The sequence below is a fragment of the Lasiosphaeria miniovina genome (genome assembly GCF_030549165.1).
Source record: "Lasiosphaeria miniovina strain SMH2392-1A chromosome Unknown B0T26scaffold_5, whole genome shotgun sequence".
In the NCBI taxonomy this organism is placed as follows: Eukaryota; Fungi; Ascomycota; class Sordariomycetes; order Sordariales; family Lasiosphaeriaceae; genus Lasiosphaeria; species Lasiosphaeria miniovina.
The window spans coordinates 4,933,531-4,957,257 of record NW_026848224.1 but is presented as its reverse complement, the minus strand read 5'-3'; the positions used below and the strand labels follow the sequence as shown (position 1 = coordinate 4,957,257).

Genomic DNA, 23,727 nt, shown 5'->3' with positions numbered 1-23,727 from the left:
ACTCATACACACTCACAAAGTAAAACCTACGGTACGGCGCCCGCCAGAGTAGAGAGTATTCCCCAACCATAGTAGCCTGTTAGGGACTGGCATCTGGACCATCATTGGTTATAGACCGTAATCGACGTGCTTCCGGGGTATACTGCCATGGGCTCGGCCATCATCTCCAAAGTCGCGTATCGGAACCTCCTTGATGTCACAGCCGCGCAGCCAAGCCAATAGTTTTTGTGGACCGGATACTGGGCTTGGGCCATGATTCACCCAAAGGGTTTCTTGCTTCGAAGTCGCTCGCGTTATTGAACAGGAAATTCTCGTCAGTGCCAAACAGAGGGAAGCTACTAATAGTCCTAGTTCTACGCTGATAATGCCCGCCGTCACCCGGTCAGTCGTTCCAAGCCTTGATAAGACGAACCACACCAAGGGAGCGAGAGAAGATGAGAGGGATGACTGTCCCATCCCCGTAGAAGCTGAACCGGTCTCTGTCCTGCTTTTCCCGATGCGTGGAAACGTGGTGAGAGGGGACCGGTGAGCTGGTAAAACGTTCATCCTCGTAATTTCAAGGCTTGCCTAATACGCAATACCACTGCTAACAGTACGTGATACCTGAGGGCAAAAGCGGAATGCGCATGAAATACTAAATGCTTCGTACATAAGTATCACGTATTGATACGACTTCCACCCAATCCAGTCCAACTCTTTGTCCCTATACCATCTCCAACCAGTATACCACTTGCGAATATGGACTCTGTAATCTCTCTTGTGTTACTCAAGTTATTGCAGGCGGTCCCCAACTTCCCAAACTTGACCGCCTCAAGCAATCTCGCTCCTCTTGGCAATGAATGGTATTGTGGCTCGCCGAGGTGGCTAAAAGTCAGCAAGTTGCACCACACAGTAAATAACCATTGGACGACTACAGTGGTTGTATTTAGGTTCTCAAGTTTAGTTTAACTACGCCTTTCTCTTAGGTCGTATTCGTCGGCGGCGCCTGCATGATGGGACGACGAGTTGGAACCGCTGCCAAACCTAAAACACTAAGGCTCCAAACATCTTTGGATATGGGGTCCGCTGCCGTCGTCCCCCTTTACCCCGATGGTAGAGGTAAGCTGTGTTTACGTTTCCGGACGTTTGCCTGAGATCATTGCAGGAGGTCTTCACAAGAGCCCTTGCTCCAAAGTCAAACTTAGCGTTCCGGCTCGTAGGGAACTCGTTTCTGTGACTGTCGACGCGGATGCAATCATCATTGTCAGCATCTGTGGCGCTGGCAGGCAGACACTACAATCCGAGACGGTAAGACGTGTTAGGCGGCACGGTGGCTATATTTTTATCTTCAAAAAGCCTAATACTCACCACCGTGTAATGGCACGACTTGGAGTCATCGATCCAGAAGTGTCTGGCATGAAATACACGCGGCGACTAACAACTGGCTTTGGAACTTCACTATTGTACGGTGTACGCTATATATAATATTAAAGATGGAGAACAATATCTCACTCTTCTTTCCCCTTGCGTATGACCCCCTCTATCGTCTTCGTCTATTTTTTGTTTGAGACTAGGCTCGTGGCCCAGGCCAGCGAGCTTGTTATGGAAGGACCAAAGCTACTAAGCGACGACGGCTTTAGGTGTGTGGCTAGAAAGGAGGACTTGTGGGGTGGGAAGAATAGAGTTTCTTGGCTGGGAAATGTCTGGCTCCCGCCTCCTCTTGAAAAGGTTTTGCGTCGGGATAGGTCATGTGCCCTAATGAGCCTAGCGGCTTTAGTGTTATCGAGTCGTCCTAGAGGCGAGTGTCGTGCCATACAAAATAATTCCATACATGGTGACCTTTGAGTGTGCATTGACGTCGGAGCCAGTCCGCCAGGGGCTGGTGCTTGTTCGGTTGTGAAGCCCAAACCTCCGCTATCGGCCGGAATAGCACACCGATTTGCCCCGGTGCATGAAAATGTGTACTAGGTTTTCAGGTGTTGCACTCGCAATTGAACTCCTGTCACAAAATCCACCTGCACCATTATTTAGCATCAACTCACCTTGGTGGCTTAAGCGTTCATGTTTTCGGCCGTACCTTCCTAGCAGACCTAGGAACTGTCGCCCGGCCCCTCCCCCCACCCACGCCTCGCGAATTACTTCATCAAGGGGAGCACTGGGCCATCTCACCGCTCTTCACGGGTCAAATCATACGCCAACTCAACAGAACGTGATGCCATCCATATGCCCCCGTCAAACCAAGTCATCGATCGCTACCGTCCCTTGCATCTTTGTGCTATAGCCTGATCTAAGCTAATAGTCTGCGATATATGTATAAACAATGCAGGAAACCCAGCACGGGCCGTTTCACCGCCCCCTGTTCCTCCCCTGGGAGGGGCTGTGAATGAACGATGAATCATCCTGAACTGAGGCCGGAGTCGGCTGTACGGATAACCTTGGGTGGTGAGCCGGCCTGGAAGCGATCGCATCCTTGACACGTCTGGCAGGGAGCTCGCACGCCTCATGGCCTGTCCAGCGCTTCCAATCCCAGTGAAGGTATCCATAAATTGAGATTGTATCAGCGAATGAATGGAAGCGAGAGAAAAGGATCGAAGGGGCTAAGAGGGAGGTCAAAGAGGAGGAAACCAAATAGCGGCGATGTAAACAAAAGATGGAGGACGCGGAAGTAAGTACGTATGTACTCACCTGCTTAATTCCCTGCTAAACGAGAGCTGGGTGCCCGTGTCCATTAGAGCCTGCGACCCCTCTGCCTTGGCGAGGGCGCGGAATTCTGTGTAAGGAGACGGGCTATGACACATCTCCAACATGGACGATGCGCGTACCGTAGCTGCGTGCCGTCGACGTTGCCTCCACCAGCCGCAAGGGCTGGACGGTGCTCGTTGACGGCGGCGCCAGTGACGGCAATTTGCTGCACGTTGTAGATCAAAGCACTTGCGGACACCAATGACGTATGCTTCGGCATGTACCGAGCGCAAAAGAGGCGCCGGCCGTCAGGCAGATGGCGTGAGAATATGGTGTTGGAGGCGCCAACGCCGCGGCACTTCTCGGCTTACTCGTCGAGATGGGAGGTTATGGCGAGTTTGATGAAGCATGTTGGCGGATGCCCCTGAATGCACAGTCGGTTGACTGGGCCCCTGGTTAACCGGCGTGCAAGACGGTGTACACAGTAGGGGTCGGTGAGGGCTCGAGGAGCGCGGATGAACAGTCGAATACAGGATGCCGTATTAGCCTGAGGAAAGACCGTCATCATGCCTGTCGAGTCAAGGTGTATCAGTGCCCATCGTAAGCTTAGCTCACGGTTTAAAAAAAAAACGTGTGCAGAACGGGCGACGTGGAGGCCACGAGTTTACCAAACAGATACGTGGTGGTATCTATCAAGGATGCTAATAAAGGCCGCTAGAAGGTGGTTCCTCACGCATGGCTGTTAATTCGATTGGAGCCTCATTTTTATAATTTATTTTTACAAATAGACAAGGGGAAGCAGAGTAAGCACCAGATTTTTATGTAAAGGGGCATATGGAATTTCGCACGAGGTAAGAAGTGTGTTTGTTTGTCCGTAGCTGTCCGTTGACAGGGGCTAACCAATGGGTGTTTAACGTGGTTTGCCGCTTTTACTATGTATTTTTGGTCGGCAGCAGCGCGCGGAGAGACACCTCCCTAAACCGGAACAGGCAATCGAATGTTGTTCTCCTGTCAGGGCAGACAGCTTGACAGGCGTACAGTTTGGTTCGAGGGTGGTGGATCCACTATCTGGGCAGTACAAGTAAGCTGCCCAAATCTTTCCTTGTTCGCTGTCGTTGGCCCATTCATTAGCGGGGGGGCCGGAACGATGCCGAAACCAAGACTTACTTTCTCTAGACGGGCTTTGTCCCTTCTCGCCAATACGGATTCCCGCGAATCTGGAGCAAGACCATGGAAACAATAATGCCACCCGTGTTTGGGGCTCGCACAATAGCCATCACGGGCGGGCGCACCACTTCGTTGGTGCTTGAATAGGTCCTACCTATTTATCCCTGTCTACTCCACTATTCCAGTGCGGCCTCGGCTTGTATGTACGTACGGTAGTACCGAGTGCTTCGTACGGCGACTGAAGTGCATCGACGTTATGTAAGATAATTGACTCCCGTCGACGTTGATGTGGCATCCCGGGATGAGATGTAGGTGGTAAACCGGCCGAAAAAGAGCACCCTAGGAAGGTAAGTAATCCGTAGTACATACGAGGTACCTGTTGCTCCTTTGTGCGAGTGCCTAATCTCTGTGCCACATACTAACAACGACAGTTGGAACCTGCGGTGAACTGAAGAGTAGAAATAAGCAGGATGAGGTTACTGAGCCCATGACATGCATGGCCCGGTGCGCCCGATGGGAAGAAGCCTCATCCCGCCTTACCTCACCTCACCAGAGTCCATGATGGAGCAAGCTTAGGCTCGCTTATCTTCGGCCCCCTCTGGTGGACCCAAAGACGCAAAAGGGTGCAGTGGATGGCGGCTTATGTCTGCAGAAAGCCGCGTGCTTTTCCGCCTTTTGCGATCCTTGGGATCCTCGAGTTAGGTCCTTCCAGAAGACGAGACAGGTATGTACATGTACAGTACGGCCCCACATATGCAATGTGCTAATCCACCGCCCAATGGATCTTATTTAGTCGCTCCTTACACGACAGGAACGCACCTCATACCTTCGGTCTACGCCAGACAGAGTAAGGAATACGGCGGGCACTATTAAAATAAGCTGCAGCGTACACCCCTCTGTTTCCTGCCTTACGGAATACCATGGATGCCATTGGAGGTAATGATAGAATGCGTACCTACTGCATCTTAGCGTATGTACATACGCAGCAACCCGGGAAGGCAGGAACATAGCGTTAGTACAAACACATAGGGACCAGGCGGAAAAAGGTCAGCACCACCAACCAACGACATTCCAGGAAGCAATTAGTCACCGCTTGCCTGGGACAGGTGGTCATGACGATAAAATGCTAACGCTACTCCCAGGAAAGTCAGTGTGTCCCTTGGATGCATTCCCTGAAACCTACCTTACCTGGGTAATACCTTGACCGCCCCCAAGGCCCGCTAGGTCCAAGCTGTCCGGCTGCTGAGTAGAAACACCACAAGCAAACGTTTCACATCATCATCCATGGATTGATTGTCCTCCTCCCCCTCGGGGTATGGACACACGCAACCAACTGCGCGGAAAAGACGTCTAGCTCGAGTTGCTGAATGTTGGTTCTCGTCTGCCGAGGTCGCCCCGACCTGACCTGACTTACTGACTGGCAACCCAGCCTGCCATGCCTGTCTCTGTCTCGCGCTGGCCTCGCTGCGCTGGCGGCGTTGCGTGAGACAAAAACGTGCAAGGTGAGACAATCGAGTTGCCGCGCTGCTGCATCCCGTCCGTCCGTCCACTCCGTCCACCGCTCATCTCATCTCATCTCGTCTCGGCCCTTTGCGCTTGTCGGCGGCGAGTGGACATCAAGTGACGAACTAGGTATGTAGGCTCTTTGTACCTAATTGGTATCCAGGTCCTAGGTACCCATCCATGGTGGTGTTATTATTGTTGTTGAGAAGTCGTCAATTCGACCAGCCCCCTTCCTCCCAAATCCCCATGACTCTTATCTCGTCTCCGCTTCGGTCCTTTGCAGTGATGATGCCTTCCCAGACCATCGGTTCACAATCTTGGCTATCTCGCAGTCCGAACTACCTAGGTACCCCAGTCACGTAAGAACCAAGGTAGGTACCTGCTTGCCTACACACCGTGTCACTTGCATTCCCGTCTTCTCGCGCCACTCGGTGGAGACAAGACACACACATTCATGTTTATATATTTATATTTGGATGTATAAATGTATATATATTAGGTAGATAAACCCGCCTCACATCCCATTGTTCCTGCCCAGCTACCTATCTCTTTCCATTGCGCCATATCCTTATCTCAGTCATCTTCAAGCACCTCATCTCTCTCAACTATCTCGATATCTCCCGATCTCTCTTATCGCTCCTTTTCCTTCTCTCTTCTCCCACTCCAGGGGCCTTGTGGCATAATAATAGAAACCCATTGTCATTCGGCACAGCGACCAGCCCAGTTTCAAGTCTATCTCTCAGTCACAGAGACTCTTGGGGACTGGAACATACTATACCAGTGACCCCCCTCCTCACAAGTCAGGATGCAGTGTAAACTCGCCATCAGCTCCATGTCGTTGGGTCGCTGCTTTGCCGGCCACTCTCTGGGTCGCAAGTTGGATGCCGCCCAAAAGTACGGCTACCGGGGCATTGAGCTATTCCACGAGGATCTGGCCGACATCGCAGATCGCCTGTCCCGCGATCCCCCCTCTCGCGCCGGTTCCTCGGCTGCCGCTCAACTGGCTGCCGCGTGCAAAATCAGGCATATGTGCAAAGTCCGGGGCCTCGATATTGTTTGCCTCCAGCCTTTCATGCACTACGATGGCCTTCTGGACCGTGCCGAGCATGAGCGGCATCTGCAAAAGCTCGACCTGTGGATCAAGCTCGCTCATGAGCTAGAAACGGACCTCATTCAGATTCCCGCGAATTTCTTACCCGCGGAGCATGTCACGGAGGACCTGGACCTGATTGTTGCCGACCTGCGCGAGGTTGCAGACATTGGCCTCCAGGCCACACCTCCCATCCGCTTTGCCTACGAGAGTCTGTGCTGGAGCACACGAGTGGACAGCTGGGAGCTCTGCTGGGAGGTTGTGCAGCGTGTCGACAGCCCCAACTTCGGCATGTGCCTCGACACCTTCAATATTGCCGGACGCATCTACGCAGACCCGGCTGCTGTCTCAGGCCGGACGCCAGACGCCGAGGAGGCTGTGAGGACGTCGATCTCGGCTTTAGTCTTGCAGGTGGATGTCTCCAAGGTGTTTTATGTGCAGGTAGTGGACGCCGAGCGGCTCAGGGAGCCGCTGCTTCCAGGCCATCCCTATTACCACCCGGATCAACCGACGAGAATGAGCTGGTCACGAAACTGCAGATTGTTCTACGGCGAGAAGCAATACGGGGCATATTTACCTGTGAGGGAGATTTCTTGGGCCTTCTTCCACGGTCTAGGCTTTGAGGGATGGGTCAGCCTGGAACTTTTCAATCGCCGCATGTCTGACGAGGGCTCTGAAGTCCCCGAGGAGCTCGCCAGGAGAGGTGCAATCTCATGGGCCAAGCTATCAAAGGACATGAGATTCCCGCTGGCGCCCGACGTACCTGCGCCACTCCCGCGGATATCAGCATTGTTGTGATTGCATTTCCTGCCCTCCAACTTCTCGGGCATAAATTTCAGCCCATAGCCGTACTGTCACGGACATACCCTGATACGCAACGACATAGAGAGTACATTAGTTTGCTGGATTTTAGACTGTACATGGCCGGTGGGGCGTTTTTTTTTTTTTTTTTTTTTGGCAAGGGCTCATCATAGAAAAATAGTTGCTCCATAGACAAAGATAATAATGTTCATATTTTTTCCAGCTCTCACAGTTAGTTGCAACTTAGTTAACTATAATTTCCTCTCCGCATACTCCATGGCTGCCGTTTATCCGTCCCCGCCCATGCCCGCAGATGAGCCGGCACCAACTGTCGCTGAAACAACTGGGATGGGCCTCGCCCCTTTCGCGTGGGTGTGAATACACGTGGACTTCGACAAAAGGAGTGTTTACGGCAAGCAGAGAGTCCTAAAAATTATACTGTTGTGCTTCAGACCAGCCAGCCCGAAGTTATTAGTTCGCCTTGGGCAGGAATGATGGCCGTCTATCGAGACATCATACATGGATCTGTGGTAGATACTTCGTACCTACCTCAAAGCACCGCTCAGCATCCATATTGGAGCTAAATATTAGAAATAAGAGTCAGCTGTGTCGGGTAACCGCACCCCCCGCCTCGGCTTGATGCCGCGGGCTTGAGTAGTTTATTCCCTGATCAGACGAGGTACGCTGTTGAAAGAATGTGGGGGACACGCGTGGTTCCTTTATAAACCCGCTCCGCAGAGCTCCATAGCCATAGGCAAAGTGATATCGACATTCTCAATATGACGACTAAGTATACGCATCGTACTTCACCTGTTTTACGCCTCCGCTGTCTCTGTCGTAGGCCGAAAACCCGCCGTCAATCTAGCGGAAATGGGGGCGCTGGGAATGGCAAGAGCAGAAGTGCCAGATGGCAAGTAGGTGGGTGTTGCAGCTAATATCGCCATTCGTGCTTAATGAGGCAGGCAGCCTGGTGACCACGAACGGCTACTCCAGGCCCCTGAGGATCCCGCGACAGCAAAAATCGACAATGCTTGTACTGAGTCAGGACGTGAAGTAGCAAGATGAGGACGGTGTGAGCTGTATGGAGCAGTGTACGTCAACTTGATTACCAAGACCCAGGTTTGCAGGAACGAAACGAATTGAGTAAACCCAGGCTGAAGACATTAAGGGTTGGGCTACAACTCTCGGCCGGTATTGGCTGTGCTCAAATCTCTACTGGAACATAATGCTCGAGTTTATCATCGCTCTTTACGAACAGAACACTAAGTGCCGGAGGATGGGGACCCCGTGAACTCTACTTTGTAGAAAACGGCTGGACTCCCAAGTGTTCCCACGAGTGGCGAGTAAGCTACAAAGGGAAGCAACCGAAAAGTAAAATATTCGGATGCAAAATCCATGTGGCTGGTGCGAGTCGTTGGCCAACCTTGGTCGGTATTTCTTTTCTCGCAGAAAAGACATTTAGTTTCTTGTCGGAGAAAGGAGGAGCCCCAAAAAGGCTGCTAGAACTTGCTAGTTATAATGTGGGTGGCCCACGTAAGTCGAAGTCTTCGGAGATAGAAATTGTCGAATATCGTTGCATATCGTTTACACAATACGGTGGCCAGTGTCAGCAGATTCAATCCAGCCCAGGAAAGGACGCCACCTTAGGCTGGCTTCCCTTGCCTTTGCGTCGTTTCTTTTTGGATTGTTTGGTTCTTGAAGGGCGGTCGTCATCGCTGTCGCTATCATCTTTGTCGGGTTCCTCGTCGCTGTCGGCGGACCTCTTGATACCATACTCTTCGTCCTCCTTACCCTCCTCATCATCACCGAAACCCGAAACGCCCGATTCACCCCAGACCTTCACCACCTTGCCACCGCCGCTTATCAGCCTGTTCTGGTAGTCGAAGGTCAGAGCCGCTGCACCTTCAACGTCATCGTGCTTCAGAACGGTTTGCACTTCCCGTCTCCTCAGGTCCACAATGCTTATGCTGCCGTCTCCGACACCAATGATAGCCTTCTTGCCCCATCCTAGCTCTTCCGGGGCAAACACGATGGCGTCAAGGCTCTCGGCATCCCTCTTATTCCGTCCAACGGCGACATTAATGCGCTCTTGCTGGTCATCCCATGCGCCGCGGTCCCACAGCGTCAGTACGCCGCCACCAGTACCGACGGCAACGACTGCATTGCTTCGCATATGCTTGGGCCCGAGACCAGACGGTATTATAGTAGAGCAAAGCAGTTCGTCCTCCTGATCCTCAGAGGTAGCAATTATGCCATGCCTGAGATCGGTGACAGAAAGCGTAGTGCCGCCCGTCGAGACCCATTGCTTGGGAAAGCCAGAGGTGCTCTCGGTTGAAGGCGTAAGGGGTGTGATGCTGGACACATAGTCCACGTGTGGGAAGTTCTTGCGGACTGGCTTGGGATCCAGATAGCCATTCTCGCGGAAGTCAAAAACGTATAGAGCGCCCGAGTCGGTACCAAGGAGCAGCGTCTGGGGGGATAAGACATGGAGAATAGCTGGGCAATCCGTAATGCTTGAGGTCGGGCTACGGGGGGGCAGGCCAATTTTGGACAGAACCAAGCCGGTCTCAGGAGAGAAGTGCTTGACGACGGAGTCGGTGCCGGCGGAGTAGAGAGCTAAGGAGTCACTGTGTTAGTTGGAGGTGCGAAAAGCTAGGGCAAATGCGCCGTGACGTCTTACCATCTCCGTCATGGCTGTAGGCAAGATACCGGCAGCTTCCCTTGTGCCGGCGCGTATTCCAGACGCTCTTGATCAGACCTTTCCCTCCATTGATGCTACTATTCTCGTCGTAATACTCGGGTGTCTCGCTATCATCACTCGAGGGTAGGCGAAAGCTCTCGACATGTCCATTCGCTAAACCCACTGTCAGGAGCGGTTGCGATGGGTGCGCGACTTGAGCGAAGACATCCGATGTTAGCGGAAGGGTGCAAAGGTTTTCCAGCATCGTGGGCCAGTTATCAGTGCAGTCAGATTATTGAGGTCTTGGTTCCTATTTCATGTCGTTTTGTTGTCCGACATACAATATAGCCAAAAAAAAAAAAAAAAAAAGTAATCGGGTCTGGGGATAGGAGTGGATTTCTTTCGCGAAGAACCTCGAGTCGCGAAAATATTTGAGGCTTGCCTGGGGGGGTTCGAAGGCTAGTTCCCGCCTTAGCACGCTGTTGCAGGTACTTTCACAGTCCCCTGTCGCTGCTCCAGAGTAGGGTGTGGGCTGAGGTGGGCCTGAGTTTTAGTCGGTATCCAGTACCTAAGGTAATGTACCGGAGTTTTACATATATATCCGTACTGAATACATACAATACATATGGATACTACAGAGTATTGTGTGTACAGTACCGTACTGCATGTCCTGCGTATCAGACGAGGATATCTGTATAAGGACGCGCTATGGAGTGCACCACCTAAAGCTGTCGCGAATTCGCGATGTGTTTCGCTAACATCTCCCCAAATTCCCATGAGCTTCATGTATACCGTAAACATCAATGAGCTTTATTAGGCCACAATCAATACCCAGGCACCTACGTATAAAAACATCCATATTGCCCAGCTTATTAGGCGATAGTTACATCACTCAGAACCTCCCGCATATCAACCTTTTTAATCGCTCTTGAATCTTGACAGCCCGATCTAACGAGCGACGCGTCTCAAGCTGCTGAGCGACACACGCCAGTGATAAGAAAGAGGCTTTGCGGGTGGTTAATATGAGATTTAATTGGTCCCTCGCTTTGCACTGGCTATCGTTGTGCATGGCAGCAGAGGTTGCCATGAGTTCTCCTCCGAGATGCATCATGTACCTCACTGGGTAACAAGGCCCCTCTGCCAACGACCTGGTCGTGGTTCCGTAGCCAGCAATATCTCAGTCGTTAACGCGCCTTTTCGTATCTATAGACAACACCCTGTCGTGCCCGCGGTTGAACAGCTCAAATATGTGACCCATGTAGCGTTGGCATTCATGCGTCCTGGCACATTTAATGACCCAGATGTGTCCGACTGGCCTCTATTCGCCACTGTCGCCGACCTCCGGCCTAAGTTCCCGGCGGGGACGAAGATCATGATTGCCATTGGCGGCTGGGGGGACACGCTTGGGTTCTCCGTTGCTGCCACTTCGGCCGAGACCCGCAAGAGGTTTGCCGACAATGTTGCCCGCATGGTCAGAGCTACCGGTGTAGATGGTTCGTCGTTATTCCTCCCGTCTTGCGTACCTAGTGTCTAGTCTAGTCACCCAAGTCTAATACAGGCGTGTATAGGAATCGACGTCGATTGGGAGTACCCGGGGTGGGTTGATCTTCCGGTTCTGTCGAGATATCAGATGCTGATACTTAGTGCTCCCTGCCGACCAAAATATCTAGAGGCAATGGCGAGGACTACAAGCAGGTTCCAAACTATGCCAAAGCGTGGGAAATTCCCGCCTATCCTCTTCTCCTCTCGGAGCTACGTGCCTCTCTAGGGCCCGACAAGATCATCTCTGCCGCAGTTCCCGGGCTCGAGCGCGATATGCTGGCTTTTACAAGCCTAACAGTGCCACGCATCATGCACCATCTCGATTTCCTAAACGTCATGACATACGATCTCATGAACCGCCGCGATACTGTGACCAAGCATCATACGGGCGTTCAGCTGAGTCTGGAGGCAGTTGATGCCTATATTGCGGCTGGTGCGGACCCCGGGAAGCTAAACCTCGGTTTTGCTTTCTATACCAAGTACTTCCAGACAGAGCATGAGGCCTGTGGTAGCGCCGCCTCGCCTGTTGGCTGCCCTACACTTCTTCTGGAAGACCCAGAGACAGGAGCAGATCTTGGTCGCGGCGGCGGTTTCTCCTGGCATGATTCTGTCCCAGAAAACGTCGCCCAGTCATTTACCAGGGCGCTTGGTGAAGGCACCTATGACGACCAGCAAGGGGGTTACTACTACTGGGACGAGGCGGAGAATCTATGGTGGTCATTTGACACGCCAGATGCCATCAAGCGTAAGTTTCCGCTTGTCTTGGAGAAGAGGGGGCTTGGTGGTGTCTTTGCCTGGGGCTTGGGTGAAGATGCGCCTCTTTTTGAGCATCTGGCAGCCTTGAACGAGGGTCTTGCCGAACACTTAAGATCCAGAGTCGCGAAGGAGGAGTTATAGGTTGGATGTTTGCCACTGGTATAGAGAACGGAAGCGGCTAGCAGGATTTTGGAAGCAACCACTGCGGTGGTGTGCTGGATTGTGGAGTGGGTAGGTAAGGTGGCTTAATGTCGGAAAGCCATGAGTAACACGTTAGACCGAGCATACTCTTGGTTGGAATACTAGTTGGTATGTGTAGGCGTGGTACGACTGTCGAGGAATCATAACCATATACGGTTTCGAGTCAATGCTACCTGCCTACCTGCCTCTTTGCCAGCCCGCCTAGTTGACAGTCTAGACGAGAAGTATATGTAATTTCCAGATCGATGGCAAACTATATCGTCTCCTCCTATTCCCTGTGTTAGACTGGAAAGCCAATAAACTTCCGCCTAGGCCGCTCGATCAGCAATGCTACTTGTACTAATCGTAAATCCCGGTATGATGTCGTTCACCCTAGTGAGACTAACTAGAAGTGCTCGACGGCAACTGCAATTGAAATCCCTCAAAATCAAAGCTGTTCTGCCCAACAACGACAGACCAAATTAGGTGAGCCCAACCCAATTTCAAGTCCCGCACGCTCTTATCCCGGCCATAGGTAAATACATGTTGTAATTATGAACTAGGTGGCCAAGGTAGGTGGACTCAAAGGCCTCCAGGCTCAATGCCTTGATGCGAAGCCATTGCTCCTCGGGCCACTCCCGTTGGTCGAGCTTGCATGAAATGGAAGTATAGACTGCATCTCCAGGGCGGAGAGCTGGTGATTGGGGGCTGATTTCGGTTCATTGGATTCTCTGCCGTCTCTCTCGCCGAGCTGGGGGCCAGCCTCCCAAGAGCAATGTAACGGTGGCAGCTATCCCGCATCCTCCAGCGGCGCTAGTGGCCTCTTGTGTAACTGCCATGTGGTAGTATATGCTCACTGGCTCGACGTATCCAGTCAACATGCCGACCACCCTAGGAGTATTAAGCCTTGGGGGGCATTGCCTACACGGCTCCCGCTTTTCTTGAGAATTTTCTTGTCTGTCGAAGGCCCCCCTCGGCGGAGATACTCTTGAACCTCGACAATGGCTCGTTTTTGTGGTGTCTGTATGGGCGGAATTTCGCTGCTCCTGATGCTGGTGGTTGCTCCGGTTACCGTCTTGTGCCTCGGCCTAGTACCACGCCACGCAACCATTGTCGACTGCCAAACAGTGGGTCAAACTACACATTTTTCATTACTGGGACTGGTATCGCTGGTCTCACCATTGCGGACCGACTTACAGAGGACCCAAGTGGTAGGTAACTGACAACCTCGCCTTGTGTTTTGACCGCAGTCGAGTTATTTTTGGCATGGTCATTGATTCCACAATGGGGCCTGGCTAATATCTAGCACATTCAGTGTCCTCATTCTCGAGGCCAGCCCTTTTGACAAGGGCGAGGACGGCATTCTAATACTAGGTGCTTGTGCTCCATGCCTCTACTTCTGACCGAACCTGGTTACTGTACCACAGGTGGGACTTAACAATAGATCTATCGGTACCGTGTGCGTGAAGGTCGTTGGCGGCAGAAGCGCTATCCACGCCATAGTGTTTCTCAGGTTAGCTAAGAGACCAATACCTACGTTTATCACGAGTGAGTGTGATATGGCAGTCCAGTGCTGACGACGGGCTAATTACCTACCTACCCTGACCGCAGGGGCGACGAAGGAGACTACGACGCATGGAGCTCACCTGGTAACCTCGGGTGGCACTGTAAAGGTCTCCTTCCGTTCTTTCTCAAGGTAGGTACAGTACGCGGCTGGCAAAATAGGTACTCAGGCGGCCGGGGCCAATGTCTTGCAAGACCAGCACTGACTGGCCAATTCGGACAGAGCGAAAACTTCACTCGCCCAGATCCGACTTTTGCAAGAGCTGGCAACATCTCATGGGATGACTCGTTTCGTGGAAATTCGGGACCGGTGCAAAACTCGTATCCAAACTACTTCTTCCTAGGCAGCGGTAAGTATCAGGCCAAATTCCGTCTGTGGCGTCGGTTCGAGTTCGAGTTCCCCGGAAAGAAGTACACCTTAGGTAGACCACGATCGAAAGCTAGCTTTTAATAGAGCGAATTGGTAGAATACTGCCAAGTCAATAAGTCTCGAGCCCGTCAAAGACCCAAACTCGGGAGACAAGCAGGGTATGTAGAGCAGATTGTCGCCCAAATACCGTCCGTCCCTACGCGCGATGACTGCAGTCAGTCTGATGGCTAGGTATGGGATAGGAATCTTCTAGATCCCCACTGTACTCGATACCACGACCATGACTAGGAGCTATGCCAGACGAAATCACTACGACAGGGTCATAGCCTCACGCCCAAACTACCACGTACTCGCATCCAACCCCGTGACCAAGGTTCTCTTCCGTGGCAAGCAGGCCGTTGGCGTCAACTATGTACCGTCTGGCGGCGAGAGTTCTTCGACGGTGTACGCGTCCAACGAGGTCATCCTTGCAGCGGGTAGCTTCCACACGCCACAGCTCCTCCAGCTTTCAGGCATCGGGCTCTCAAAACCGCTTCGAAAGTTCGGTATACTTATCGTCGTCGACCTTCCCGGTGTTGGACAGAATCTTCAGGACCAGCCCACGCTGACGGTGCCTTACACCTGTGAGTTGATCTAATGCCGGCTGCCAAAGAGACGGATGGCTGGCCATTGTTTCCTCTCGCAGCTAACCCGGCATCAGTCGGCGCGAACCTCGAGCCCAACTCCGGGACCCTGCTCAGCAATGCCACGTATAACGCCGAGCAGCGGGCACTCTATGACTCGGCTAGAAAGGGGCTATATACCATAATGAGCACGCTCAGCACAAACATTGGAAGTCTCGTTGCGCGGCGCCACAGCAGCATACAAGCAGATCGTGGCCTAGGCCCGCGTGCGGAACCCGGCCGACTCGCTCCCGGCCGACGTCGACCCGACCATACTCGAGGGGTACAAGGCACAGCGCAGCTTCATACTCCAGCACTTCGAAAACTCTACAGTCGGAGTGGGGCTATCTACCGCCGATTCGGCTGTGATATACCACGAAAAGCCGCTAAGCCGTGGCTCGCTGATCGACTATAGGACGGCAACAGACCCCATCGACCTCTAGGTGTACATGGCGCTGTCCCGCAAGCACCGCTAGATATTCTCGGCGCCTGCGATGCGCACGCTGGACCCCGTCGAGGCCAGTCCCTTTGGGGCCCAGCTGATGACGGACGACGAGATTGCTGCGGTGATGCGCGACCAGATCAACCCGTCCAACGCGCACTAGTGCCGTACTGCCGCCATGATGCCCAGGGAGCTGGGTGGTGTCGTCTTGAGCGAGCAGAAGGTATATGGCGTCGCAGGGCTCCGAGTTGCCGATATAGGCTTCTGGCCCATGCAGATTGCAGCGGCCCCGATAGCGACCATGTATGCCTCAGCAGAGAAGGTCGGTGTTCCTCCAAAGCCCTTGGGCTTTCCCCCGGCCTTTTCCTCTTGGTTACGGGCACGCAGCCCAGGTCTTTCTGGATACGAACACCCTGCCGTACAATGACTGACTGCGGGGCTGCTATAGCTCGCCGATGCCATCAAGAAGGAATACCACCTAGCGGAATATCAGAAGCTGTAGAAGAGACAGAGGCAACTGTTAACATGTTAATGGACCTGTCTTTTGGGGTTGCCAAGATTCAGCTCTGGTCTGGGAAAGGAGACCCTAAACCTACAGTAGAAGGCACTCCCCTAAAATTGCTGTGGCATCTATCTATCATACCAAGACCGCAGGTAGAATCAGTGGCCTTGCCAGCTCTGGGTGGGCGTTGAGGTGATTGGCAAGAACACCATACTGACAATGTATTTTTCACCACGGCCGTGTAGAGAGATAAGTATAAAACCAGTCCACTGGCTACTATCTGACGTGGACCGATGCTGTTAGTCGTCAGGCCGTCTCCTGGCAATCTCTGGCCCGATCAAGCATGCATGTACAGTTTTACTGCCTCCCTCCCCTCAAAAAAAAAGTCGCCCAAAACAAAGCTGCTATTAGGACAATCTCTGCCCCGATCTTCTTTGATTTCCGGCGCGAATAAACAGGCTAGACGCAGGCCCACATAGCATGGAAATGCCTGCCCCAACCCTCGAGGCCGTGCCAAAAGCCGAAGAAGTTCAGCGTAGCGAATTATAGGTAGCTGGATATGTACAGTAGGCCATAGCGGGGGATAAAGGTACTTCTATGCGGGCTGTTCACTCCTCTTCTCTGATGAGAGACTCGGAGGGGGCTACCCTCTGCGCCCATTCACTGTGTGTTGTTAGTAAATAAGACATTGATCAAGACTTGACAGAGGAGACTCACGTCCAGCTCCCGTCATACACCTTCCTACTCTCTGGTGAGCCGTACTGAGCTTCGCTCAACGCGGTCTCGAGCACGCAAGCTGTGACCCCAGTCCCGCAGCTGGCAATGATGGGCTTTGCTGGATCAACACCACTCTTGGCGAACAAACCTCTCAACTTTTCCGTAGGTAGGAACGCTTTGGTCTCCGGGTCCAGCACGGAGTCAAAGGGGATGTTGATGGATCCAGGAATGTGGCCCGATGACAAACCAGGCCTCGGCTCAGGAGCCTTGCCAGTCCATCTCCCATGTGATCTGGCATCCAGGATCTGAACACCCTCCGCACCTTCTTTGTTGTAATCCAGGGCAACCTCACGCACCTCCTCGTAGCTTGCCACCTTGGCATCATCCATCTCGGGAATCGGATACGGTCCGCACTCAACCGTCCAGACATTGCCAGACTCGGTTGGTAGACCCTGGTCGACCCATAGCCTAAAGTTGTTGAGGATGTGCACACTGGGGTGACCGAAGACCTTCAAAGTCCAACCTACACGAGGTGCGCTAAATATGCCCAGCTCACGGCTGTCGTAGACCACCACTGTATCTTCGCGGCGAATGCCTAGCTCGCTCATGGCCTCAGCAAAGTGCTTAGGGCTCGGTAGCATGTGTGGATAGGGGCTGCGCTTGTCGATAACCTTGTCCAGATCGAAGAATCGTGCCTTGGGGATACGCTTCTCCCGGAAAACCTGGAGACCGGTACGTCCTTCTGGGTCGTTTGGAAGAAACCAAGAGGCGCAGAGCGGAATCACCCGCGGTTCTGGCGATATGGGTGAGGGTGGGCTCTTCTTCAGAGCTTCTGAGAGTTCTTTCGGGGTCACAAGGTAGTTGGAAAACGATCGGCGCGGCGCCGCAGCGGCGACCGCAGGACTAGGGGATTGGAAGTAGCCAAAGAAGCTGCGACAGACTGGCCGCGTGCTGTGCTGGAGTGACACCCGTAACGGGCGCACCACAGTAAGCAAGGCCATGATAGAGACGTCAATTGGTGTGCCAGCTATTCTTGAGCTTGCTTCCAGGAGGCCAGGAGGGAGGCTTTGAACGTTGAACCAGGTAACTTGGAGGGGTCGATGATGGCGTCTAGGACTCGCGTTTTTTTATCAGTCCAAGAGCCTCAAAATCACCCTCTCCTAGGATTCCCGGCCCAGGTATATGTGGGAATGAGTGGGGGGCTGGAATAGTAACAACCTAGGGGACAATAAGAATGTCTAATCGCTCAGGAGCAAAGTTGCGAACCGTTAGATGCGGGGTTTTGAAGGTTGGATTGATCCTATTGAGGGCTGGCCGTTGAAATCAGGTTGAATTGGGGAGGGGGGGTGGCGGGAGCTGTCAGAGACGGGAAGCATTCCCAATTGGAGCTGGACCAAGGAATGTGGATGTATCTGTATTGTCAGTATGTATTGTATAACACAATACAAAGGTATTCGTACGTACCATCCGTACCTTACCTTGGTGGGCACAAAGTGTTATAAATCCCACCCAGTGGTACGAGCTTCCTTGTCCGGTAGGAAGTAAATACAGTATTGTTTAGTTCCTTTACCATAGTATTGGCACTAAGGTTACCTAGTCTGGATCTCGAACTGCCATCACCTCAGCCACTGAACATCAAGGTCTATATTACTCCATTCATAGCTGTCTCGTGTGACAACCATAGAAATGGCCACAGTACTGATTGTGCGACTAGTATACGTTCCCCAAGATTCACACCATACATTGAAGATTGCTCAACCGAAGGCTGAAGGGATCTGGTGAACGGCTTCTGCTAAATTCGCTGCGAGACAGCAAGTAACATCAACTCTCCCATACCTGTATTCACCATGAAGGTCAAGATCAAGAACTGGAACGCTGTCGCAACCTGGCGATGGGACATTCCAGAGGACGATGTTTGCGGTATCTGCCAAGTGCACTTCGACGGAACATGCCCAGCATGCAAATATCCCGGCGATGACTGCAGTCTTTGTACGTATTAGTCGGACAACATCTGACGGGGGGAAGGAAATTGCTGATGCACGCGCAGTGTCGGGCAAGTGTGGGCACAACTTCCACATGGTCTGTATTGTTCAACCGCTTGTTCTCTCTCTGACATCGAGCTGATTCCAATACAAACTTCTAGCACTGCATCCTCGAGTGGATAAAGCAAGATTCGGCAAAGGGCCAGTGCCCGATGTGTCGGCAGAGTGAGTCTCGTTGTATCCTTGTGGGCCCAAAGCTCAGCTAATAACGGCGTGCAGAGTTTGAATGGAGCGAACAGCTAAACGAGCCGTCGATTGACCATACTCAAGGGTCGACCGAGACTCAGGTTGCGGATTAGATTAGATAGTGAAATTGATCCGAGGTATGAGATAAACGTCCAGTCAAGAGCACATAACATGTCCTGTATTATTTCACCCAGCTTGACAAAAAGGAGGACAAAGCTGCGCAGTTATTGTCAATCCAATCACGCAAAACAGAAGGCCTGCAATTTATATATACATTCAAGCATTCTGATTTACGCTTGGGGGATTTCAACCGCATGGCAATAGCTAGAGTAACGACGATGGAGAATGGTTGCTGCTAGCAGTCCGAGTCTAAAAATAATAAGCCTGGCGATCGTCGTGAACAGTATCCTGGCTGAACTTTAGAGCAAGCGCTGGCACTTCGTCGGGGGGGAACGCTTGCCACGATTATTCCGTACAGATAGAGTAAATTCGGAATTTGTCACTCCCAATTATTTACCTGGGCTACCCACCAGCAGCAAGCATACGGGTATGTAGGTTCACTAGGCTAGGTATTCATGGTCAAGGTACCATTGCTCTGTATTGAGAGTTAATTGCTTAGTTGGCTCGGCATACCTAGGTAGTTGTTACCTTACGTAGGAGAAACTCTAGCACCTTAGTCGGCATGGTAGTACTAGTACGGAGTACGTACTAAGTCACGGTGTATGTACGGAAGTATTGTCACATGCGTGGAAGGCTGGCTGAGATAAGATAAGCCTTGCGATCCGCGATCAGCTTACCCCAAGAGCTCCATCTCAGCTTTATTATGTACCTGCCTACGTACCACCTACCAGGTAGATGGTGGCTTCCGTCAATTTCGCCAATGAAACGACCAGGTACGTATTCGTACATACCTACCAAGGCGACCTGGTAAACCTGTCCTGCAATGCGTCAACCTGGGAAGTCTGGCAATTCTTTTACAGCCTTTCGTGTCGGGTAGGAGTTGAGCTGTCCTGAGGGATACATTATACCTACCTAGGTCTGAGGGTTGGTTGCCTGGTGGCTCGCTACGCCAACGACCTTAACCGATCGCTCGACCTCTCCCACTCACCTCCCATCATCGTTTGTGTCCGCGACGCCGGTGTTCCACGCCTGCATTTAGTCGCTCATATTGCCGCCTTCCCTAGTTGCGCGCCGACCCGTGCTGTCGTCGCTGTGGTCGTCTGATGGCAGAAACCGGCAGCGGCCGCCCCGGCTCGTCAGCCGCTGGCTACCCCTCAACCATCTCACCAAGTCCGCGGCCCTCGGTGGCCAGTCGCACAAGCCAGTCTAGTCTACGACGAGACCGAGACCGAGACCGAGACCGAGACCACCACGAGGCTTCAACTCTCCCACGGCCCTCTGTGGCGCATTCGAATTCCCCGCAACCAGCACCAGCCCCAGAAGGCTTGGGTGATCCCGCGCCTTTATCCTCGTCGCCGCCGTCCCAGCCCTCCTTTACCCCCATATTCACCCTCCTTGCCTCAAGCACACATCCATCACAACGCCAAACGACCCACCACCCAACCGTTCACTACATATTTGCCGATGACGACGCAGATGATCTCACGGCTGCCCTAGCCCATCACCACAGAGCAGGAAGCTGGGGCGACCGTGAGGATGCCGGATCGGACAGCGGCCGCGATCGCGCCATACTTCTTGACATGGCTCCAGCAATAGAAGGCCCCGGATTTGAGGTGGTGTGGGCCAGCAGCCTGTCGCCTGACTGGGCTGTCGTATCAGCCCGTGTGGGTCGTATGGAAGGAGGTGATGGTGGCAGTTTGGCGGTCGGGCGTAGCAGTAGCCTTGGTGCGTTGGTCTTGAGAATCGAAGGCGTGAGCCTCGAGTCGCCTTCCGGCGCCGCTATGCTTACCGGGCCTGTAAATGCGCCGACGCCTGAGGCGGATTTGCAGTCATCAGGGGCTAGTGGCACACGACAACAGCAGCCGGCCGGGGAGGAATACACTGGCTTGCTCCTGGAGTTTGAGAAACGGATGGGAGTTCTCCGGCGTGTTGTTGAAGCTGGGGGAGAGAAACACTGCAAGGATGACGGCGATCAGCCTGAGGGGGGTGCGGGTCGTGATTGAGCGGCGTGGTACGTCTTCTAGGCGAAAGAAACCAGACTTTTCGCATTTGGTGGCCTCCGCGGTCGTCTATGCGACAATCTCTCTCCTAAGGACCTCATATCTAACACAAATTCAACCAGTTACCAGCGACCCCGAAGCCGGCAACGATCATAGTCAAGGTTATGTCGACTTGCGGTTGGACGAATGTCATCCACGTCTGGCTCCTTCTGGTCTACTCCCAAGGTAGTGTGGTCCCCGCTGATCCTGAAAGGTCTCTTGTAAAAAAAAAGTCCTCTTGAGGCCAAATGATAACAAATCAGCAATTTTGATGAGCAGTATCCCGTATGCTTCAGCGGCCCGGCATGTTGTCCGAGCCAGTCGTGAGCAGAAAAGGGTCATTTGCCATTGACAAATGGAGCTCGAGACTACTACAACGTAGATAGTGCGTGCTATTTCGCCTCCTCAAGACGGTGAATATGGTATTTTTGGCTTAAGAGGTTCGTTGTACAAGGCTCGCAGCGCATTTGATCCCTAGCCTGCTGTTTCACATTGTATTCTACCTTGGTCATAAGTTGGTCTCGTTGTATTAGCTGCCCAACTGGTCAAGTAGCAGCATCAAGGGTGCATCGTCGTCCGTAACTAGGTAGGTAGACTAATCAAGGAAGCAACATGAGAAATACCACTTACTCGGGCTTTCAACGAAATGGTGGCCTACACCTTTCAAGTTCAAAACAAGAGAAAGCTATTGTACCCATGGTCTATCCCAAGACCATACGCCACAATACATCCTGCCTGTTCCAAAACCCAACAATCGAGTTCCGGTGCTGACTAGGCACACCAAGGCCAAGTAATTTCAAATACTGTGTCCGATTGATTCGGGTGTTTAAAATAGGACCTGGTAGATACTCGTCAAGGCTGTAAAAGCACCGGAACCAACCTGGAAAGGGGTAAACACCTTGGTCAGGTCCTTTGATTCGCAAAAAAACACGAACTAAGAGGTAATTTAGTAGCCCCGACGACTACGTGAAGTCGTCCATGTCCATCCAAAATACGAAGCCAGCACGACAACGCTACAGATTAAAGAGAAGAAGAAATAGTTTGCCAAACGCCCCGTAACTCCATAAACGATCTTTAGCAAGTACATGGGAAAACCTGGTTTGATGACATGCATCCCATGAATGCTCCTCCAAGGTATTTATACAGTTTGTGGCAGTTAGACGGCTGACTGCAGTGGTTTGGCACCCACTTAAGAAATGCGACCTATCACTTCTCGACAGATGTGTCGCTCTCGCCCGTCAAGTCGTCTGGAAGCATGTATCGCCGACTGTTGAGATGCCTCTTTAGAGCTAGACGATGAGTTCGGCCGCTGCTGGGAACGACAATCTTAGATTGTGCATAGACACGAGCAACCGGAGGCTCGCTAGAAAATCCGACAGCGCGAGCTGTATGCATCACGACATCGTCGGAAACACTTCGCTGGACATTGCGCTTGTTGCCACCTGCACCACTCGCGGCACGATTGACAGCAATGTAAATACCCACAGCAGCAGCAATAACGACAACGATAGCAACTAGGAAACGAGTTAGCTTAGGCACCATAACAGGAAGAATGACATGGTGGAACATACCGCAAATAGCGAGGCAAATCCACTTCTTCTTACGCCTTGATACTGCCGAAGTAACAGCCTGGCCTGTCTCGCTAACCACCTCCACCAGGTTATCATTAGTCTGAACCACGGTCTTTTCAACTTCTGCCACTTGGGCTGATTGTTGCTCGACCAGTATTGCCATGTCATTAAACAACCTGGCCAGTTCGGCCATAGTCCTCTCGATCTTTTCCAATTCGGCTTGCCGTTGTCTGACTCTGTTTAGCGTACTATTCGCCTCGCCCAGTCGGTTTCCGTTCATGAGCGACTGTTCGAAGATGGCCGAGGGGCCACTGGCGTTCTCGACAATTGCGGCTATGTCTTCCTCTGTGGCGTTTGGTCTCACGATGAGGTATTGGCGTACCATCTGAGCCTGCATATCGTCACTGTATTCTTTTTCTTGTTTCCGATAGGCATTAAGCGCAAGCTCGACCTTCTTCTTGGCTTCCTCTGCGTGGAATGCAAGAGCCCCGGCCCGACCCTGGGGGGCCGACCTCACTTTTCGGACGCGCAACGTCAAGTCCCGAAAAGAGCTCATGATGCTCGCCGACTCCTGTTCTAGTGCTTGCTTGGATGAGGTCCCGCTTGACGTGTCGACTTCGTTCAGGACTCGCCTCTGCGCAATCTTTAGGTCCTTGAGCCGGCCATTTATCTCATTATCGACATAGAATCTAATGGATTCGCATTCGTCCATGTAAACTTTGAGTGAATTGCCTGGGTTCGCTGGGCCGAACGATGTTGGAGGGGTCTGCCCAAGCGACCTCATTTCAACGTTGCTTGTTGCTAAGGAGATTTGTTTAGAATCGTTCCAACGAAGAAATGACCAACAACCGCGCAAATTCACGAATGAACCGCGATTTTGACTTACCTCCATCGTAACTGTTATACTGCTGCATTGCGGGACCCTGGTTGTATCTTGACCCTCCCGCCCCACCTGGACGTGGACTTTGGCCAAAGCTGGCAGGAGGCGTTCGTCCAGGGGCAGGCCCTCCATATCCGCCGCCTGGGCGTGGACTTTGACCAAAGGTGTTTGTAGGAGGTGATCGTCCATTGGCAGGCCCTCGAAATTCGTCCTCGTCTACAGCCTGTGCATCGTCGAAAGGGTTATTGTATTT

At 52.5% G+C, this 23,727-nt stretch overlaps 9 protein-coding genes across 9 annotated transcripts; 6 read left to right on the top strand and 3 right to left on the bottom strand.

The window, feature by feature from the left end:
- Positions 1–364: 364 nt before the first annotated feature.
- Positions 365–1,399, top strand: B0T26DRAFT_678162 (uncharacterized protein; the record flags this gene model as incomplete). Its single annotated transcript, XM_060440185.1, has 5 exons — positions 365–511; positions 772–891; positions 966–1,098; positions 1,145–1,287; positions 1,373–1,399. The coding sequence occupies 5 exons, from the start codon at positions 365–367 to the stop codon at positions 1,397–1,399; spliced, it is 570 nt and encodes a 189-aa protein (XP_060295207.1).
- Positions 1,400–6,136: 4,737 nt separating this feature from the next.
- B0T26DRAFT_651511 (xylose isomerase-like protein) lies at positions 6,137–7,219 on the top strand (the record flags this gene model as incomplete). Its single annotated transcript, XM_060438285.1, has 1 exon — positions 6,137–7,219. One exon carries the CDS (start codon positions 6,137–6,139, stop codon positions 7,217–7,219), a length of 1,083 nt encoding a protein of 360 aa, XP_060295206.1.
- A 1,618-nt stretch (positions 7,220–8,837) lies between these two features.
- B0T26DRAFT_650273 (WD repeat-containing protein) lies at positions 8,838–10,167 on the bottom strand (the record flags this gene model as incomplete). The annotated part of the gene is made up of 2 exons (XM_060438166.1): positions 8,838–9,838; positions 9,903–10,167. 2 exons carry the CDS (start codon positions 10,165–10,167, stop codon positions 8,838–8,840), a joined length of 1,266 nt encoding a protein of 421 aa, XP_060295205.1.
- A 476-nt stretch (positions 10,168–10,643) lies between these two features.
- On the top strand, positions 10,644–12,664 carry B0T26DRAFT_718882 (glycoside hydrolase family 18 protein). Its single transcript, XM_060442396.1, has 4 exons — positions 10,644–11,025; positions 11,112–11,395; positions 11,471–11,498; positions 11,573–12,664. The coding sequence occupies exons 1-4, from the start codon at positions 10,925–10,927 to the stop codon at positions 12,339–12,341; spliced, it is 1,182 nt and encodes a 393-aa protein (XP_060295204.1). The 5' UTR covers positions 10,644–10,924; the 3' UTR covers positions 12,342–12,664.
- Positions 12,665–13,381: 717 nt separating this feature from the next.
- On the top strand, positions 13,382–15,919 carry B0T26DRAFT_742384 (uncharacterized protein; the record flags this gene model as incomplete). Its single annotated transcript, XM_060444104.1, has 12 exons — positions 13,382–13,458; positions 13,509–13,591; positions 13,631–13,634; positions 13,825–13,893; positions 13,992–14,076; positions 14,167–14,293; positions 14,999–15,153; positions 15,197–15,368; positions 15,419–15,420; positions 15,452–15,541; positions 15,581–15,739; positions 15,866–15,919. The coding sequence occupies 12 exons, from the start codon at positions 13,382–13,384 to the stop codon at positions 15,917–15,919; spliced, it is 1,077 nt and encodes a 358-aa protein (XP_060295203.1).
- Positions 15,920–16,527: 608 nt separating this feature from the next.
- Positions 16,528–17,637, bottom strand: B0T26DRAFT_753941 (Rhodanese-like domain-containing protein; the record flags this gene model as incomplete). Its single annotated transcript, XM_060445764.1, has 2 exons — positions 16,528–16,582; positions 16,637–17,637. 2 exons carry the CDS (start codon positions 17,635–17,637, stop codon positions 16,528–16,530), a joined length of 1,056 nt encoding a protein of 351 aa, XP_060295202.1.
- Positions 17,638–18,047: 410 nt separating this feature from the next.
- Positions 18,048–19,386, top strand: B0T26DRAFT_718847 (anaphase-promoting complex subunit 11 RING-H2 finger-domain-containing protein). The gene is made up of 4 exons (XM_060442395.1): positions 18,048–18,625; positions 18,684–18,715; positions 18,780–18,843; positions 18,898–19,386. Exons 1-4 carry the CDS (start codon positions 18,484–18,486, stop codon positions 18,975–18,977), a joined length of 318 nt encoding a protein of 105 aa, XP_060295201.1. The 5' UTR covers positions 18,048–18,483; the 3' UTR covers positions 18,978–19,386.
- Positions 19,387–20,087: 701 nt separating this feature from the next.
- On the top strand, positions 20,088–20,987 carry B0T26DRAFT_651266 (uncharacterized protein; the record flags this gene model as incomplete). Its single annotated transcript, XM_060438261.1, has 1 exon — positions 20,088–20,987. One exon carries the CDS (start codon positions 20,088–20,090, stop codon positions 20,985–20,987), a length of 900 nt encoding a protein of 299 aa, XP_060295200.1.
- A 1,242-nt stretch (positions 20,988–22,229) lies between these two features.
- Positions 22,230–23,508, bottom strand: B0T26DRAFT_753939 (t-SNARE; the record flags this gene model as incomplete). Its single annotated transcript, XM_060445763.1, has 3 exons — positions 22,230–22,537; positions 22,595–23,395; positions 23,481–23,508. The coding sequence occupies 3 exons, from the start codon at positions 23,506–23,508 to the stop codon at positions 22,230–22,232; spliced, it is 1,137 nt and encodes a 378-aa protein (XP_060295199.1).
- Between the last annotated feature and the right edge of the window lie 219 nt (positions 23,509–23,727).

What these genes read in the sequence shown, in the direction of transcription:
- B0T26DRAFT_718847 (XM_060442395.1), top strand. Translation starts at nt 18,484, where the DNA reads ATGAAGGTCAAGATCAAGAACTGGAACGCTGTCGCAACCTGGCGATGG. An exon ending in CGGCGATGACTGCAGTCTTT is followed by an intron (nt 18,626 to 18,683) that starts GTACGTATTAGT and finishes ATGCACGCGCAG; the next exon opens with TGTCGGGCAAGTGTGGGCAC. An exon ending in GTGGGCACAACTTCCACATG is followed by an intron (nt 18,716 to 18,779) that starts GTCTGTATTGTT and finishes ACAAACTTCTAG; the next exon opens with CACTGCATCCTCGAGTGGAT.
- B0T26DRAFT_718882 (XM_060442396.1), top strand. Translation starts at nt 10,925, where the DNA reads ATGAGATTTAATTGGTCCCTCGCTTTGCACTGGCTATCGTTGTGCATG. An exon ending in TGCATCATGTACCTCACTGG is followed by an intron (nt 11,026 to 11,111) that starts GTAACAAGGCCC and finishes TCGTATCTATAG; the next exon opens with ACAACACCCTGTCGTGCCCG. An exon ending in CAGAGCTACCGGTGTAGATG is followed by an intron (nt 11,396 to 11,470) that starts GTTCGTCGTTAT and finishes AGGCGTGTATAG; the next exon opens with GAATCGACGTCGATTGGGAG.